Source organism: Kogia breviceps, chromosome 8, assembly GCF_026419965.1.
Source record: "Kogia breviceps isolate mKogBre1 chromosome 8, mKogBre1 haplotype 1, whole genome shotgun sequence".
Classification (NCBI taxonomy): Eukaryota; Metazoa; Chordata; class Mammalia; order Artiodactyla; family Physeteridae; genus Kogia; species Kogia breviceps.
The window spans coordinates 110,316,841-110,334,635 of record NC_081317.1 but is presented as its reverse complement, the minus strand read 5'-3'; the positions used below and the strand labels follow the sequence as shown (position 1 = coordinate 110,334,635).

The 17,795-nt window shown below is 44.2% G+C and overlaps 1 protein-coding gene across 3 annotated transcripts in view; it reads left to right on the top strand.

Annotated features, from left to right (window-relative positions):
• Positions 1 to 16,664, top strand: part of PINX1 (PIN2 (TERF1) interacting telomerase inhibitor 1) — an 80,081-nt gene extending 63,417 nt beyond the window's left edge. For all 3 annotated transcript variants that reach the window (XM_059071294.2, XM_067040026.1, XM_067040027.1), the window contains one exon: positions 15,969 to 16,664. In XM_059071294.2, the coding sequence (XP_058927277.1) occupies positions 15,969 to 16,442 (474 nt within the window). In that variant the 3' untranslated portion in view covers positions 16,443 to 16,664. The remainder of the gene's footprint in view (positions 1 to 15,968) is intronic.
• The last annotated feature ends 1,131 nt before the right edge of the window (positions 16,665 to 17,795 follow it).

Below are 17,795 nucleotides of genomic sequence, written 5' to 3'. Positions count from 1 at the left end.
ATATAACTATATAACAGGCTATATATAAAGAGGCTCGAGGCTTGGTCACGACTCCCTGCAGTGTAATCTATCATTATTTCATCATTCTTCTTCTGAGTAATGGTATTTTAATTGCTTTCTTCGTTTCTAGTTCCCCTGATCCAGACCCTTCCAATTCCTTTTTCTTCTTAACTCAGATGTTTCGCCTTGCCATCCAAGAGCATTGCTGAATGACAAATGTTTAGACGAATAAGACACAACCCATTTTCACAATCTAGTTGGGAAGTCAGAGATGTGCAAAATCAACTGGAGAAAAGGCCTTGAGTGCTGTGCAAGAGGTCTGGGGACATACATGATGTAGTGATAAATTCAGCTTGCAGAGATTAAAGCAGGTAACATATGTGTGTCGTCTTAAAGGAGTAGCAGTTGCCAGGTTGAAAGGCCTTGCAAGGAAAAAAGAAAACCATACCCACAAAGACACAGATCCTTGAAAAAGCGAAGGGCCTTTGGGGAGCAACAAGCATATTTACAGGGCTAGACTGTAAAGGTGGATAGAGACGGGCAAGCACCCCATACACTTACACACGTCTCCCCCCGTGTTACTATACATAAATCCCAGAAACCATAACCTTTCACCTACGAACCTTCAGTACTTCAGGACATATCCCTAAAAGATAAAGGACTTTTTAAAAATGTATAACTCCAAGACAATTATTATACTCTGTAAAAATTGCATGCTATCATCAGTAAGTGTTCAGAGTTTCAATTTTCATAAATGTCATCAATTTTAGTTTTCTTTACAGTTTCTTTGTTTGAGTCAGGCTCTAAGCAAGGTTCACATATAATGATTGGTCGATGTATCTCTTTAAGTTTCTTTCAATCTGTAGATTCCCTCTCCATATCTCTTTCTTTTCCTCTCGAATTTTTAGAATGAAATTTAGAATAGAGATTTTCACGTATCTACTATTTGATTACCTAGGGGTAATAAATAAGTTAATAAATATTTTGTTTATTTCCTCTATTTACCAGTTTTCAAATGGAAGAGCTTCTCTAGCATTCTCTGAAAGGGACCAGTGAGTTTTCCTTTTCTGTATCACTCATGGATTGAAATATATTTATGTTCCAATGTGTTGTTGCATTTGTCATCTTTATTTTTTATGATGAAATTTTCCATCTTCCCAGTGAGAACCTCTTCAGGTTGGTTCCTAAATTCTTTTGACGTGACCCTAAATGGTATTTGATCACTCCTCTTACCTGGTATAAGATTCTTCAGACCCACCTTGTACATTTGCTGCCCCAGATTTGGAGGCATCCATTTCTCCCTGGTTCCTTTTTGTGGTAAGTGATATTTAGAGACCAAATCTAGGCAGTGGGGTTGCTCACTGCTACTAAGTTGGTCTTTGTTCCTGGGCGTTAGAACACTGATAGAACTGTAATTTTTTTTTAATGATCAAGTATATTATGAGTCTGTATTCGTATTGCTTATTCAAATTCAGGACCACAAGACTTAACCTCATTAATCTTTTATTTTTATTTATCCACAGTAAGATTCTGGGAATCTATCAATTCCAGAAATAAAAAGCATTAAAATATCACATTACTCATGTGCTTATTTCCCATGGTATATACAGTAGTCACAGAATAACATCTATAATTTGATTATCAAAAAAAGAAAAAAAAGTACATTGAGGGGTTTTTTTAAAAAGTTTTTTGTCCAGTTCTTCTTGTCCTTAGGGTATATCCCATTAGGTTATGTACAGTCAAATTACAGTGTTTTAAAGTCATTTGGAATTTTGTTATGTGAAAGGATTCAACCAGCTGGTTGCAAAGTCAGGTTCATTTTTATTTTTTAAGAAATTGCCTTCTTAAATTTTAATTGTGTTATGTGTCCATTGATTCCTGATTATGTTCTCCATTTTTATTCTCTTGATTATTTTGTAAATTATTCACTGCTGTAATTTGAACTTTGCACAGACTTTTACACGGAACCCGATTTCCAGATCTTTCTTCTTTACTTGGTTATCCCACTGGTCCGACCGTGCGGCTCTGACTGCTTGCATATAATCCCAAGAAGAAAATATGATTATATTGTAGGCAGTCTTTAACCTTGATACATACATACTTGGCATGATTTAGGACATACTATTTCTCTGCCACCGTCTGTTCCAAGATGGAAGAGTGATTTTTCTGACTAAGCCTGGAAACAGATATTCCCATTTCAATAATGGGATAGCTAGGGAAGAGCTAGCCTTTTCTCCCAAAGTCACCTAGCAGACAGGTTGTTCATAACGGAATGCTGGCCTGGTCCTCTTTTCACCTCCCTACCAGGTATCTGCCATTTTTGGTAAAAGCTCACCCCCTTAGACAGGCCAAGGTAGATCAAAGATTTAGGAGAACTACTCATTTTATCCAGATCATGGCAATATCTGTGTGAGCAGACCGTCTCAAAGTAGGTTCAGCATAACTATGCTAATTCCATGGGATGGCCGTGGATGTTATACCCCAAAGGGTTCCAAAGTGAAATAAGTCCGGAAAATTCTGAAATTTAACAACTACCGATCTCTCAGATGATGGTGTGCATTATGAACTGGAGGGAGGACTAGCACAGGTTTGTTTCTCAGGCTCACTTAACTATGACTCCATCCCAGTTTGTCATCAGGCGACATGTTGTGCTGGAAAATAAGCCTCCTTCTAGATTTCCCTTCACAGGACATAGGTGGGACAGAGGAGCATGTTAACCCATGTCACAGGGATCCGCTCAGCAGGATTCAGATTCTGAGAGGATTCTGTGAGACACATGGCTTGGTTCCCTCAGCAAGAACTTGAAAAAACAAAAAAGACAGGGAACCTATAGTCTGAAAGAGACAGGAGACATATCAACCAATCACAATATATGAACCTTATTGGGAAACAGATTCAAATAAATTGTAACAAGAAATAACTTAAAAGACAATAAAGTCAATGTGAACTCAGACTAGATATTTCGTGATATTAAGGGATTTTTGTTAAATTTTTTATGTGATAATAGTAATATAGTTGTGGATTTTTCTTAGAGCTGTTATCTTTTAGAGACACATACCGAAATACTTATAAAGTATATGATACTTTTGATTTGCTTTGAAGTAATACGAGTAGAGATGGTTATAATGGTGATGGTTGTTGTGGTGATAAATTTTGAAGCTGGGTAATGGGTACGTTGTGTTCATTATACTAGTTTATCTGTTTTTCCTTATATTTGAAAATTTACATGATAAAAAACATTTTAAAAAGAAGACTGCCAGGACTTCCCTGGTGGTCCTGTGGTTAAGAATCCACCTTCCAATGCAGGGGACGTGGGTTCGATCCCTGGTCGGGGAACTAAAATCCTGCGCACCACAACCTGCATGCCACAACAAAGACCCCACAGCTGCAACTAAGACCCAACACAGCCAAATAAATAAAATTAAATACATTACTTAAAAAAAAAAAAAGGAAGAAGACTGCCAAATCTGTATCACTTTCACATGAGTTCCTTAGAAATCACTAAGGCCGTAACTGATTTAAATTTCCTCGCTCAGTTTAGCTGCTCCAGCAGCTTTGCTCCGCAAAGAGGTCATCAGTGACATCCTCCTATATTTGGAAGAGTATCTCAAAGCCCTGCTTGTTTCTTTGCAATATGGAAATGGAGTGGCGAGTGGCCCCAGGAAACACTGGCTGTCTAAATGGAGGCATGTGTGCCTGTAGGAGCCATTCTCTCTGCAGCCTCTGGTTTATAGGCCCCTGGCTGGAACATCGACAAGCAGATGGGACTTGTGCTACGTGCCCGGGAGCCAGTAGCACAAAGCAGTTAGGGGCAGGGCTCAAAGCAAGGAAGGTGGTGGTGCATTCCAACTAGAAAGGAAGTTCTTGTAAAAACTTCTGTCCCTGTTGCTGCAGTTTTAGCAAAATGAGATGTAAAATTTGTGGTTTTTTTAAGACAGTTCTATTGGAGCCAAACCATTTTAAGGTATGTTAAAAACCTCACCTCTTTTCTTCATTCTACACCCCTTCCTACCTCACTCCTCCCAGTCCCCAAGCTGCTCACCACCCAGCCCCCCTCGCCAGTCATGGTGCTGTCCACTCTGGAAAGTAGCAGGAAGAGCTGATAAGGTGCTGAGGACAGAAATCTCTGGTCTTATCTCTCTCTAGCACGCGGTGCCGAGAGTGCATCCTTTTCCTGTCCTCGGACAAGAGACATAAACCGACCGTCTCCTGGAAGCAAGGACTTCAAACAGGGCTTGGGGGCCTGCCTCTACTTTCTGTATGGCCAGAAAGGAGAAAGTGGGTCATTGCTGTTTTTGAAAGTTGTTTTAGTACCAGTAAAAATGTAGGTTGTCTTCTAGATCAACAAACACAACTTCATAATAAGACATGAATTAAAAGAGCAGAAGAAAAGAAAAAGAAGCAAGGGCTGAGGGCAAGGGCTACCAAAACAACCAGAGCTGTAAGTCACTGGGCTGTTTTGTTTGGTTAGACTTTTTGTAGGTTTGCCCGAAAGGATTGGATCTGGCCTTTTGTTTGTTGACAGATCAAGCAAATGGTTTTAAGAGCTTCTGTGATAATAAAAAATTGATACCTAGATGGCCCAGTGTTGAAGGAGAAGAGTGAAATATTGGTTCATTTTTCCTTCTGTCCCTCTGTTGTGGCAGGAAAGCAGAAATGACATTCTCTCCCAGATTTTCATCCTGCGATGTAATGAAAATAAGATGAAGAGGAACCTTCCTTTGGGCTTTAGCGTAGCTGGTGGCTGGTGAGGTGATACTCTGCTTCTTATGCTGTAGTCTGGAGTGACTGTGGTAGGCACACCGGTGACATGGGTGTAGGCGTCACCATCTCCCCTCTGGGTCCGCCTTGGAGCCTCACCAGGTAGACCCAGAAGAGTCAGTCAGCCTCAACTTCATCCCCAGTCATCTGGATCCTCATAAAGAATCCAGTTTGCAACGTGAAACTGTACAGTATAGAAGAGACCAGGCTTGATACTTTGTTACCATTTTTGGAAGACATTGGTCACTGGCTAGTGCTCCCAAACAGCCGATTGTTGGAATTCCAAAAGTTAATGACACCTTAAGAATTGTGCTTATTATATAATAGTAAAGGTCCAATTTTATTCTTGCAAGTTTCTTAGTCTCCTGTTACTGAGTGCTGTGAAATTGTCTAGGCTACAATGAATGTTAGAATTATAATGGACCTTAACAACATAGCTGTTGCTTTTCAAACTGTATTCTGTAAAGCCTCGAGAGTTTGTCAAAGATGCCTCGGGGGCCTTACAAAGGGAGAGGAGGGTCAGCACGTGAGCTTTGGGTTCCCCCAACGCCACCTCAACCACTGTTCCCCTGGTATGTTACACATTGGCCTTCTGTTTAAGATTTCATCTGGAGAAAGGCACACTGCTAAAACCATGTTTGAAAAAAGTCACTGAGTAGCCCTCCTTCCTTGTTTTGCAAACGATTTGCTTCGAGGCCCAGAAAGTACAGTGACTTGTCCAAGATCACACATTCTCTCAGATGTGAGTCAGATTTCTTGACACCCAGGTCATGGCCACTTCTGCTACACTGAACTTAGCACCTTTCTTTCTTTCCTTTGAGTATTTTTTTACCAGTGCCACTCAAAGTATCGTCCACAGGCCAGCCCGTGACAGGACAGAAATTGAGAGTAAGCATTTAGAAAATTTTATAGTAGTGTGATTAATTTTTAGAAATTGGAACCTGTGTTTTATATGTCTTTTTGAAGTTTTATTTTCTGATTTTTTTTTTAACAAAAATCTTGGCCCACAATAGATCAGAGATTTTAAAAAGAAAAATAATTGGCCCTTCACCCCTGGTAGTTTGGGAAGCACTGTGATGCAGGGCATTGAATCTCCACAGAGGTTGAGCCAGTTATGGGCTGCAAACAAGAGGCAGGTCTTGCTTTAAGGAACTTTTTTGGATTCTGAACAGGTAAGGAGGCAATATTACTTGTTCTTTTTCCTTAATATGTTTCTTGCTTATAAAATAAAATTATAGCTTGCATGAAACTAAGAGATGATATATTTAAATATATATGGTAATAATATATGAGAAGAATTATGTATTTAATAGCAGTAATAATGTTTAATTTTTATGAACTCTTTGGAATTATAATCTCAGTTTAATTGGTTAGAGGTTTTGTTGAATGGAGTTGTATTGTAGTTGGTTTTCTTGTTTAGTTTCTGTCTATTCTAAAAAATAAATTCTCCTGTTGTGTTTTTTTAAAAATTTTATTGTGGCAAGAACACTTACATGAGGTCCACCCAGACCTTCTTATAATTTTTTTTTTTTTTTAACTGTGTGTCTCCCACAGATGGGAGCTCCTGTCTGGGCCCCGGCCCTGTTCAAGTAAGCAGTAGCTGCTGTAGCTGCTCAGTGGATGTTTATGAAGGACTGGATGGCCACAACTTTGGACCTCAGCCTCCTCAAGATCTTATTTTTTTTGTATAATTTTCTTTTATTACATGACTCGGTGATTTCAGGATTTTATCTAATTACTCTTACTAACTTAAATATCCTTTAAACATAGAGTTATTTTGCCCTACCAAATTTACTCCTAGAAGTATTTTTTTTTTTTTTTTTTGCGGTACGCGGGCCTCTCACTGCTGTGGCCTCTCCCCTTGCGGAGCACAGGCTCCGGACGCGCAGGCCCAGCAGCCACGGCTCACGGGCTCAGCCGCTCCACGGCACGTGGGATCCTCCCGGACCGGGGCACGAACCCGCGTCCCCCGCATCGGCAGGCGGACTCCCAACCACTGCGCCACCAGGGAAGCCCTCCTAGAAGTATTTTTAAAATATTTGTTACTTTAGTTTTTGGTCAATTAAAAAGAGGTCTATATAACGATTAATCCCATATAGTATACAGGAGAGGACTTTAGTAATAACTTCATTCACCTGAATTAATTTACCTTTCTATTCTTAGTAATCTTGACTATTCCAAATAACTCTTCGTACTCTATTCCTTGTTTCAGAATAGTGGGTTCTCTAAAAATCTTCAAAAGATGCTATGCTTTCTATAATAAGGACCCTAAATTTGAGTTGTTAATGATTTCTAAGCGATTTTCAAGTCAGTGGAGTAAAGGTGGAAGAGACAGCCCCTTTGTCACCCTCTGCTTTTGCTTTTGGAGGCTCAGGCATTAGGCTTCAACTGCTTATAAAAGCTTTTTGTCCTGTCTCCAGAGAGCAGGGAACAGAACCAGTTGACCTAGAATCATAAACGATAGCCAGTTTGGATTATTTTTAGGCTTCAATCAAAGAAATTGGTACCTATGTCACATTGATCATTTCTAGCTTTGGAGGAGCCTCGTTTATCTTGTAACGGCCAACGTGTTGTGAAATGTTGTCGCATGGATCACTGCAACTTTCCAGGCCTTAACACCGTTGAGGGAGGCAGGAAACCTGCTCCTTTTTTCCTTTCCCTCTCTTTCCCCAGAGGCTGTATGACTCTTGTCAGTAGCTCTGATGTCAGTTACTTGAGAGAGGTTGTTGCCATAGAGAACCATCCTTTTAAAACATGTTTATGTTGGCTTTTCTAATGAGTGGTAATTTGAGCAGCTGGTGAGGCAAGAGGGAAAAAGAAGTGAATGGCTTTGTTAGCACTGGCCTTCCTGCAGGGGATTTGACGTGATTTGTATTTCTTTGCTGTTGTCCAGGGAAAAGCAAGATATTCTGTCCCTTCCACTTCCCCATTATCTTCTCTGAGATGTCCAGTTCATTTATCTGAGTCTGTAAATTCCAGGCAGGGTTCTAATGCCTAGCGTTAGAGAGGCATCTGCCTGCTTACAGTGGGTTGGGAGTTCTCTTTGATGTCAGGCCACTTCGTAAGCAAACTTCATCCTTGTCTGACAGAAATCAAACGGCAGATGGCAGCCCTCTCTACCCACCCCCCAACCTCACTAGCATAATTCAGTAAGTTAACAAGAGACTGAGATTGAGAACTTCATCAAAACCCAGAGCCCTCCAACCAACTCCGTGGGGGGGGGGGGGGGTTGTGTGTGTGTGTGTGTGTATACTTCACATGCATCTAACATTTCCAAAAAGCAGATTATATTTCATAATAAATTCATTCATTCAGCAAATATTTACATAGCATCTATTATGTTTACTTATATACTTGAGAGAAAACAAATTTCTTTTACTGATGAAATTCAAAACTTTATTTATGGACACTGATATTTGAAATTCACAAGTTTTCATGTCATGAAATAGTTAGTCTTCCTTTGATTCCCCCCCCCCCATCCCTCCACCCATTTAAAATGTAAAAAACATTCTTAGCTTGTGAGATAAAGGAAGATCTGCAGCAGCCCGATTGGCCCTCAGGCACTTTGCCAGCTGTGCTCTAGAGGGGGCCCTCCTGGGACCCCTGCACAGGCCCTGGGCTCCTAGAACCTGTGTGCATGAGCATATACACGCTGCACACATGTGCACCCTCTCGTAAAGTCAAGAGTTGCTGTGTAACTCTGGTTCTGTTGTTGTATTTTTTATTTTTAACCCCTCTTCAAGTCAAAACTTCCCATCAGTCAGTGGGGTCTTGTATTTGTTTTTAACTCTTGTGATGCTTGCTAATCCTGCAAGTGATTGTGTTTCCCAGGCAGATTCCATGAGGCTGGTTATTTCTGAGACTTTGTGTGTTTATCCTAACTCCAGATGTGAGTGAGTGAATGATATCTTGAAAAAAAACACAGATTTTACCCCCGAGTAAACTTCTTGTGAGTGCGAAAATAGCTCATTGTCAGTGAAAACAGTGTTTTCAATCATGTGGAAACCAAAAAGGTGCCATAGAAAGCAAGAGAAGAAATGCTGACATAGTCGCACAGTCCCTGGTTTATGACCAACATGTTGATGCCTCCTTGCTTAACCTCTGGAGGCAAAACCATCTTGATGACTCCCGGGAACGCACAGCTTCCCAGGTTGTGTGATCAGCTCACGATAACACGTAGGCTGCACCTTCACAACCTGCTGCCGGGGCTTCTCGTGGAGCTTGATCCACCTGTTTGTCTTCTCAGAATGATCTGCTGACTTTGCCTTGGATGTAGTCTAGAACTCCCTTGCTTTCCAGCCTCTTCTTTTGGTGGCAAGAACAGTCAAGCCATGCATGTTATCTTATTGCTCATGTTCAGCCCGCCCCACATCATGCGTGTGATAGTTCCATAAAACACAGCACCCCATTTTTCCAATCTACCTCATCTTCCAGAAGGTGACATGATAACTTGTGGAATAATAGACCGGAAGAGACATGTATGGATCGTTTGACTGAGCTGTGCATCGCTCAGGGTCACAGGGAGTGATGGGCTGATCACACTAAAAGCACCGGGATGCGCCTGCGGAAGTTAGCGAAGCGATTTGCACTGTGAGGCAAGGTGGCGTCTGATTACAAGGGTGTGGTTTCATCTGGGTGGGAAGACTGTCCCCTGCAAAATGCTGGCTCTCTCTTTGCTTGCCGCCCTTCCAAGCCCCTTCTAGTCATGAGCCCCGCCTGGCATGCAGGGGAACCTGTGCTGACAAATACGAAGCTTCTGGTTCAGTGGGGGGGGCGGGGGGGGGGAGTGCTTCCCAGCCTGGATCTGCCTGGGGTTGGTGTCTTTTGTGCTTTCCTGGAGCGCTCACCATGTGTTTGTTCTTCATTAGAGGCTGTGCTGAACCCAAATGAAACAGGCATGATTTCTGCCCTCAAGGAACTTAAAAATTCCTTGGGAAGACGCTTAGAAAGCAAATTATACAAAACCAGAAAGTACAAGTAACCAATTGCTAGTCACAGTAGTAACCAAGAGGAGTTGTTCGCAGGGGACCAGCTGCTTGAAGGAGGCAGCTTTGCACTTGATCTTTAAGGGAGTGACGCACAGAACTGTGCGTGAAGGATCGGGAAGAGCGTCGCGGGGAGCGGGGAGCGTCACGGGCGACCGCGGCAGCGCCTTCGGCTCCCTCTGTTGGCGAAGGGTTTCGTGCTCACGTGTCCTGGCACCCTCTCACCTCAGCACTGCCCCCCATCTTGACGGGTCACGAAATGGCTTCATCCCTGAATTCATCACTGTCCTACGTGGACGGGCGCAATTTCTGCCTCCCAGGAGACGTCAAGACATAACTTGTGTTTGTCAGAGCTGTCCTGCCAGAAAGTTTAGAGAAGATGCAAGTGTTCTTTCAAACTACTCGCTTGCCAAGCTTTCTTAACTCTTCACAGACTAATGCAGCACAAGCTGACGACACAGGCTGGGGTGGAAGTGTGCGTTTGTTCAGCACAAGCAGTAGTTCTCAGAGCTAATGACCCCGTTGCTAAGTCCATTACCCTTGAGCTCTGGGTGTCTGCTTTTTCTTTCAATGAGAAAGTTCATTGAAGGATTGCTGTTGCAGCCTGTGTCTCAACGTGGAAATCAAAAGGCTTCAATCATCTTGTCACTTAAGATCGGCAGTGACATGTGAGAAAGGCTGGTGAGCTAAAGCGTTGTGCCTTTGAAACCTCATCCTGGACTGTATGCTTATCATAACTGGTAAGGTTTTATGCTTATGGTGCATCTGCTCCAAACACCTCCAGATTCTCTATCCAAACTGCTGTGTTTCCCTGCTCCAAAAGTTACTAGCAACATTCTTCTGAGAATAATAAAGAGAATCCTCTATATTTGGGCAATTCACTGTTAATCCATCTCAGTAGACATGTTTGAATGACACCGAGGACTGGGAACCCAGAAGAGCTTGAGCTGCAAAGCCTCTAGGCAGAGTACCTAAAAGAAGTGAAGAACAAACTCAAGACATTCGGTAGCCATTTGAGAAAAGGCGTCATGTATCTTTCAGGCACCTGAGATGATTATGGTATATGATAGCTAATTTCTTAAGTGTCTCTCTCTGCAAGGTCTTGTGTCCTTTGCATCCAACTCTTCCCGCCCCCCGCCCCTACCCCATTTGTAATTCAGAATCGCCAGAGCTAGGTTTAGGCCTTAAGGTTCTCCAGCTCTAATTATAAAACTCTTAAGCCTGGTTTCAGGCTATTTTTTTAATTTATATGAATTGCAAACTAGATAATAGAGTTTTTTTTTTTTCTATTTAGAAAGTAGTATCTATTTCTTGTGGCCTTTTTTTCGACCTGAAGTTTTAGCATCAGTTAACTTCTGCCTCACAAAGTTGAGCATGGACCAACTGATACATACCTCAGTGCTGGCATGATTTCTGAAGAGAGAAACAGTGACAAGCGGGTCTGTGTGGCGCAGGCCGGAAGCCGGGATGCCGCCGTGGAGGGAGGGTGGGCTCTGCGCCTGGAAGCCTTGGGCCAGGCCCTACTTCTGCTACTTCCCGCCGCCAGGCCTTCTGAGTACTAAGTGCTTGAGGCTCGGTTTCTACCCGTCGAGGTGAGCTGACGCACGGTAATAAGTGGTTGCCGCACTGAAGGCACTCAAGAAACGGTAGCCGCTTCCTTCAGTGCGCCGGGCCGTGGGCGCTCTGGGCCAAGTCTGCACCCACGATGGAGGGAGTGGTCCCGCCGGGCTCTTGTGGTTCCAGCCCACTGAGCTTCTGTGAGCTGCAGAACTGCCCCCCTGGGCTCTGACCCTCAGAGTGCTTCTTGCTTGGGGTAGAAATTAAGGCCCTTGCTATCACTTGGGACAATCCATCGTCAAATATTTTTTTAAACACATGCTGTACACTCACAGGTTCTGAAGGAAATGAGAACACCGCGGGGTTTTCTGAGACAGACGAGATTAACCCATGAAACAGTGTTTTAGAACAACACAGACTATTTCATTTTATATTTCTAAAATGGTAGCTTTTAAAATATATGGAAAATAATTCAAGAATCTCAACGCAGCTTTGGATCTTTCTTTTTAATTAACAAAAAGCGAGGTAGAGTAGTACAACTTTAGGGAGAGATCTTTTAAACTGTTTTCTTGATTCCCTTACCGTTTCCCCTCATTCACTGAACTGTGTCTTTGGAAAGCTTCTTCGTCTTAGGTGCACTGCATGGCCTCGGATATGCACAGCTACAGGTGACATGTCCCTTCCCCGGCTGAGTGAGGAGACCAGTGAACTGACAGGACATCAAGGCCAACAGAAAGGCTGGAGGTTCCACAGAGAGACCCCTACCTAGCTCCTACTATAGAGACTCTATCCCTCACTGTCCCCAGGGGAAAGCCTGACTTTGTCCTCGCGCATGCCGTGACTGGACAGCTATTTTATCTCTTGGCATTCAAGCAGGACTTAAGGAATCTTCGAACGTAGAGGCATGAAGCTGAGGGAGAGATTGCCAGGTCATTCGTTCCAGAAACCCATCACATTTCCGCTTCCGTCCGGATAGCTTTTTGGTATTTTTTGGTATTTTCCCGACTCTCTGCCTCTTGAGAACACAAATTTAGGGTATGTAAAGGATCAGTGGAGACTTTCAAGCCAAGGTATATAAAAAGAGAACCTTCAAAACCTTAAGTACAAAATGGGAATTTATTATCATTTTAAAACTTCCAGCTTCTTACTGCCTTTCTTAGAAATGTTGGGATGATCTCCAGGGCTGAGGTTTAAAATGTTCCAGTTAGTAGTCACCCCAGTTTCTTGCTTTTATTGATTTTAGCTTCTAATATATAGTGTCAATTCTTTTAAATGAATGCTTACAAATTATTCATTGCAAAATAGTATTTGGCCCTTTCAGTTCTCCTGAGTGGTATTACTAGATCTGCTCTCCAGCTGTATGCTCTCTTACAGGTGGTAGAAAATATTCTCCGTGGGTGGACTTGTAGGTGCACTGCTATCACTCCTGCATCTTGGCCTGACAGTAGGGGTGATAGTCGTCTGTGAGCTGAGCTCATCTGCTACCTGCTTATAGAGCCTCACTATCCCTGCTCTGCTGTCTGGTGTCACAGAGGAATGACCAGCCCAAAGGCCATTTCAGAGTTCAGTAAATTTTAGACTTTCAAGTCTAATTTAATCTACTGATTTGACTTGATTAGTAACTGAGACCCAGAGGGGTTATGGGATTTATCTAAGGCCCTCCATTAGTTAATAGCAGGAATTGGAATTTTAAAAGAAAAGGTTTCCTAAATCCCTAAGATTAAATCAAATGTTCAGTAAGATCATTAGTTAACCGTACCTCTCTTGCTAGTATTTTGTATGGAACAGGAAGTTTTTCTTTTTTTTTTTTTTTTTTTTTTTTTTTTTGTGGTACGTGGGCCTCTCACTGTTGTGGCCTCTCCCGTTACGGAGCACAGGCTCTGGACGGACGCGCAGGCTCAGCGGCCATGGCTCACGGGCCCAGCCGCTCCGCGGCATGTGGGATGTTCCCGGACTGGGGCACGAACCCGTGTCCCCTGCATCGGCAGGCGGACTCTCAACCACTGTGCCACCAGGGAAACCCTTTTTTTTTATTTAAAATTTTTTTTAAAATTTTACTAGTTTTTAGAATACTGTTAGCAAATTGGGATTCTCAAAGTTTATGAAGCAGTGAAAGTCACATTTGGTATTACAGATTTTTGTGTGTGTGTGTGGTTGTATTATATGTTTAGTGGAAATGTGGGACTAAGCGAGTTTGTTGCTATTTCAGAGTACTAAAAAGTTGCCAGTGCTTTTCTCAGTACTTGTTTACTTTGAAGAAGAGACCAGATATGAAAAGTATTCGTCTTCTTAAAAAGGTGTACATTGTTCACATTCATCATTCATGGCTGAGAATATAGAAGCAGGGATTGTAATCACTGTAGTAAAACTGGGTTTATGATTTATAAAGTCATGAAATATGAGACCTGGGCTTTGCTTCTACAGCAGTCAGGTCTGCAACCTATTCCTCCTTTGTTTCCATGGTTTTCAAAACAGGTACATTCCTGGAGTGTGGGAGGCTGGCCACCACTCTCCCCTGCAAGTCATTGTTTTGCCTCCACTTTCCTTGGGTGCTGGCACCTCTCTGGCTTGTCTCCACGCCCCGCTGAGCTTGGTGTGCAGTAGCCCATGATTATTAAAATCCTTATCACCAGAGGACTTGATTATGAGCAGAGTTATTTTCTAGGATTAGAAAGACCCGCAGAGTTCAACAAGTGACTCGAAAATGATCTTGTATTTTCTAGTAATTAAAAGTGTGATTAATACCAGTAATTAGTTCCTGTGATTTAACTGTTAAAAGCAGGAATTCAGAAGGTAATAAACAGGTGAACAAGGTAAGGAGCCATAGGATATGACTCGAATTTGAGTTCCTAAGACACAGATACACTCCGGAGGAGGTGGCCCACGTAAGACAAACTCCTTTCATACTGTGAAGCTAAGTGAGACCTATTTTATGTAAACGGGCCTCCTTCACGGAGACTTGCCGTGTGTGGCTGTGTGCCGTTACTAAATGGAAGGCGGGGATTGGCTGGCATCAGGAGAGCCCTGAGAAGATTTTTCATCCTGCTGTGCAAAATTTCAGCTCTTTTTCAACATTTGAGGAACAAAAAGACAAAGTGACCTTGTTTTTTTGGCTCCTGTGGCAGCTATTTTTAAATTTTTCTCAAAATTACCTCATGGGATTCCAGCCAAAACTGAATATTGGTAGATAACATTTTAAAAGCTCATTTGGTTTATTCCACATGTTCTGCATTTTACCTTTTGAAATTTAAGAAACTGACTACGTTACGTGATTTTGTGTTTTTAGCCCCGAGTAAAATGAGGTTTGTGCTGATTAGATAAGCTGTGATGTTGTTGGTAAGGTACCCTTTGGGGAGAGCTCCCTGGGTCAGCGGCCATTCAGAGCCCAATTGCCCACTGATATGATACTGATTCAGCCGAAATTTCGGACGGGAGGCTACTTTGATCCCACTGAGCTGGGTTTCGAGTGCTGCTGTAACAAGAAAATACATGGTCCAGTTATATGTGTGGTTGTAATAAAGTTAGCTGCACAAGCAGAGCTTTGCCCACCCATTTCAGAATAATTTGCAGATTCCTAATTTGGAAACTGATTTATTCAGAAAACTGTTTTCCCACCCCATGAAAGGGTCCTGTGCGAATAAGTGAATGTGAAGGGAGAAGCCAGGTAATTATGAAAACCTAAGTTTAGTGTACTCGTTTAAGGGCTTGATTCTTTTAAAAGACTGTGGGCAGAATTATTCCGGACACTGAGCTTACCTAAAGCCCGGTCCTTACCTGCGTCCATTTGAAGGTGCGTCCTTTTTCACGCACACGTTTTCAGCTCCCTGCTGCCAGCCAGCCACAGCCTATACGGTGTGATACCAGCATTTGATTTTTTATCCCAGCCTGTTAAGTTAGGATTTCTTTTCTCTTCTCAAGCCTTACAACGGAGTGTATTTATGTAAAGTTAAAATGTAAACCACACTTAATCCCGGCGGTTATGAATGAGTAATTCCTCCATCTAGAAGCAGACGGACACAGCCATGGGTGTCTCGTTCACAGCAGTGGGGCGGGGGCGTCTCATGTCTCCCACCGCCAGCTGAGGGCAGAGGGCACCCCAGGTCTCCTGTTCCTTCCGGGAGGAGGGGGGCACACGGGCCCTTCCAGCCCTGGTGCCCCCTCTCTCGAGCGGCTGCCAGGGGGCCACGCTCTGGACACACCAGGGTCGAGGCTGGCACGTGGCTCCTGGTTTAGCAGGGGCTCCCATATACGCATGGCATCTGAGCTTGTGGGTCAGGGCGCAAAGGCCTGTGTATCCACAGCGAGACCAAGTAGGTGTCTGACAACACCCCAGAGCTCTGGGCTTTTAGGGTCCTTGTTTCTGATGGAGACTCTAGGAACTTCGTTGCCATTTATAAGGTTGTTGCCAAGGAGCCGTTCTGTCAGAATGGCATCCAGGTGACTCACCATCTACCTTGTGAAGTTAGCCTCCAGCTCCCCGGCCTCCCACCCCGTACGGCCCTCAGCTGGTGCGCGTGGCCACCGCACTCTGCACTGTGCGGCTCAGCTCTACCTGACGGCCGGCGAGGGGTCCAGGGGGAACCCGGCCCCCCAGCCACGCGGGCTCCGCGCGGTGGTGAGTAACTAGCTGATGCGTAACCGGTGTCACTCTTTTCCCCACCTCAGGACCACCCCAGTCCCGATGCTGCAGAGGGGACTGACGTCTCCCCCATGACCACCAGTGCCTTCACCATCCGCGAGTACTTTGCCAGGCGCATGGCGGAGCGCAAGAGTAAGGCGCAGGGCACGGTCGTGGGGCCGGAGGCTTCAGAGACCCCAGTGGAAAGGAAAGCAGGGAAGAAGAGAAAGAAAGAGGCGAAAGATAAAAATGTGCAGAATTGCACCCACCCCAAGGCCAAGAAGAAGGGAGACCAAGTTGAGTGGCAGCTGCGGGACCCACGTGGGGACGAGAATGATGGCGCTGCTTCTGAGGGTGGAGAGGGTGGCGTGGCGCCACTCGTTGACCGGGGCTCTCCCTCGAAGCCCAGAAACAGGAAGGAAGAGAAAAGGGGACGGGAGCAGGCTGAGACAGCAGAGGACAGTACGCTAGATGAAACACCAGTGCAAAAGAAGAGGAAAAAGAAGAAAGCTTCCAAATAAAGTCTCTGGAGCCAGGGCCTCCCGGCTCCTCAGCTGTCAGGGCGCTGCTGGGGCAAACTCCCTGGCCCGACGGCAGAGCCGGTTCACCCCGGGAGCCCTGCACAGCCTCTGACACGCCCGGCCCTGCCGCATCTCGCCCTCATGCTTTCCCGAATCGGATTCCCAGAACTTCTTAGTGTCCCAAATCATGGCTCTCAGAAACAAATACATTTCTTTCTTAGACGCTGAGTCCACCGTATTTATTCCCCTTCGTGTGAATACATCATTATGTGCACGCGCGCGTGTGTGTAGGTCTCTCGCAGTCTGTATTTGCTCTTGATTTCTTTCAGTAACAGTGAGCTGTGCTTCCTTCTGAAGGACTCGGTCTAATTAAAGGATTAAGAGGCAGTAGTTGGCATTCAGATAGCACAACCATATGTTTCTGCCAAGTTGGTTTTATATCATTACATTCCCAAATCAGAGAGTTGTTTTGGTCTGGTTTGGTTTGGTTTTCATGGGGAAATTGTTTTAATGCCGTCTTTTCCACTAAGCAGTGGCAGCCGTGTATTTTGAGGAGTTTAAGAGGTGAGCTGACGGTGGGGGCAGTTTAACTTCCCAGCTCTCTCACAGGAGCTCTCTTGCGGTTCCTCAGCGAGAGTTGGTGGTCGGATACATTTCCACTAGGTGTCCTCAAGGACAGATGCCCTAGAGTGGACTCCTCCTTAACGGTAACTGTCAGGGGATCCTCAGGAGGTTAAAAGAAAAACTGAGACTCTAAGCTTATGAAATTACTTTCATCTAGATTGGGACTGCCTTGTGAAAGTTCCTAAAAGTATAAATAGCACATAAAGAGTAAAAGATACCTTCAGCCCAGCTCACACCACATGGTGTCACCTCCTGTGTTTATCCTGCCTCTGCCCCACCCTGGTGTGCCTGCCTGCGTGCAGCTTCAACTCTCCCCATGCGGGTTTCCCCGGAAAACTGCAGACGCCTTCACACCCTCTTTGGGACACAGAATGCAAAAGAAAGCGCATGTTTAAGATTTAGAGGCCCAGCACTGTGGTTTCCTCTCTTCTCCTGTCTTTGTTCTCTGGACCTCTCGCTTCTTTTCTTTTTCATCCTTTCCCCCTTTTACTCCCTCTTCCTTGCTCCCCCCGCCAAATTTTCAGTTCCCAGTTTTGTCTGACCCCTTGCTGGCTGCCTGCTCCCGGTCCTGCAGACCTTTCGGGAGCTCTGAGGATGTGGTACAAGGGCGGGTCGTGTGCTACCTTCCACCTGAGTTATAGATGCTCCTGGATAACAGTAACAAAAACTCACTACAACCTAATGAGCTTTTGCCCTGGATTTTAACCCTCAGGGTCACACATTAGATAC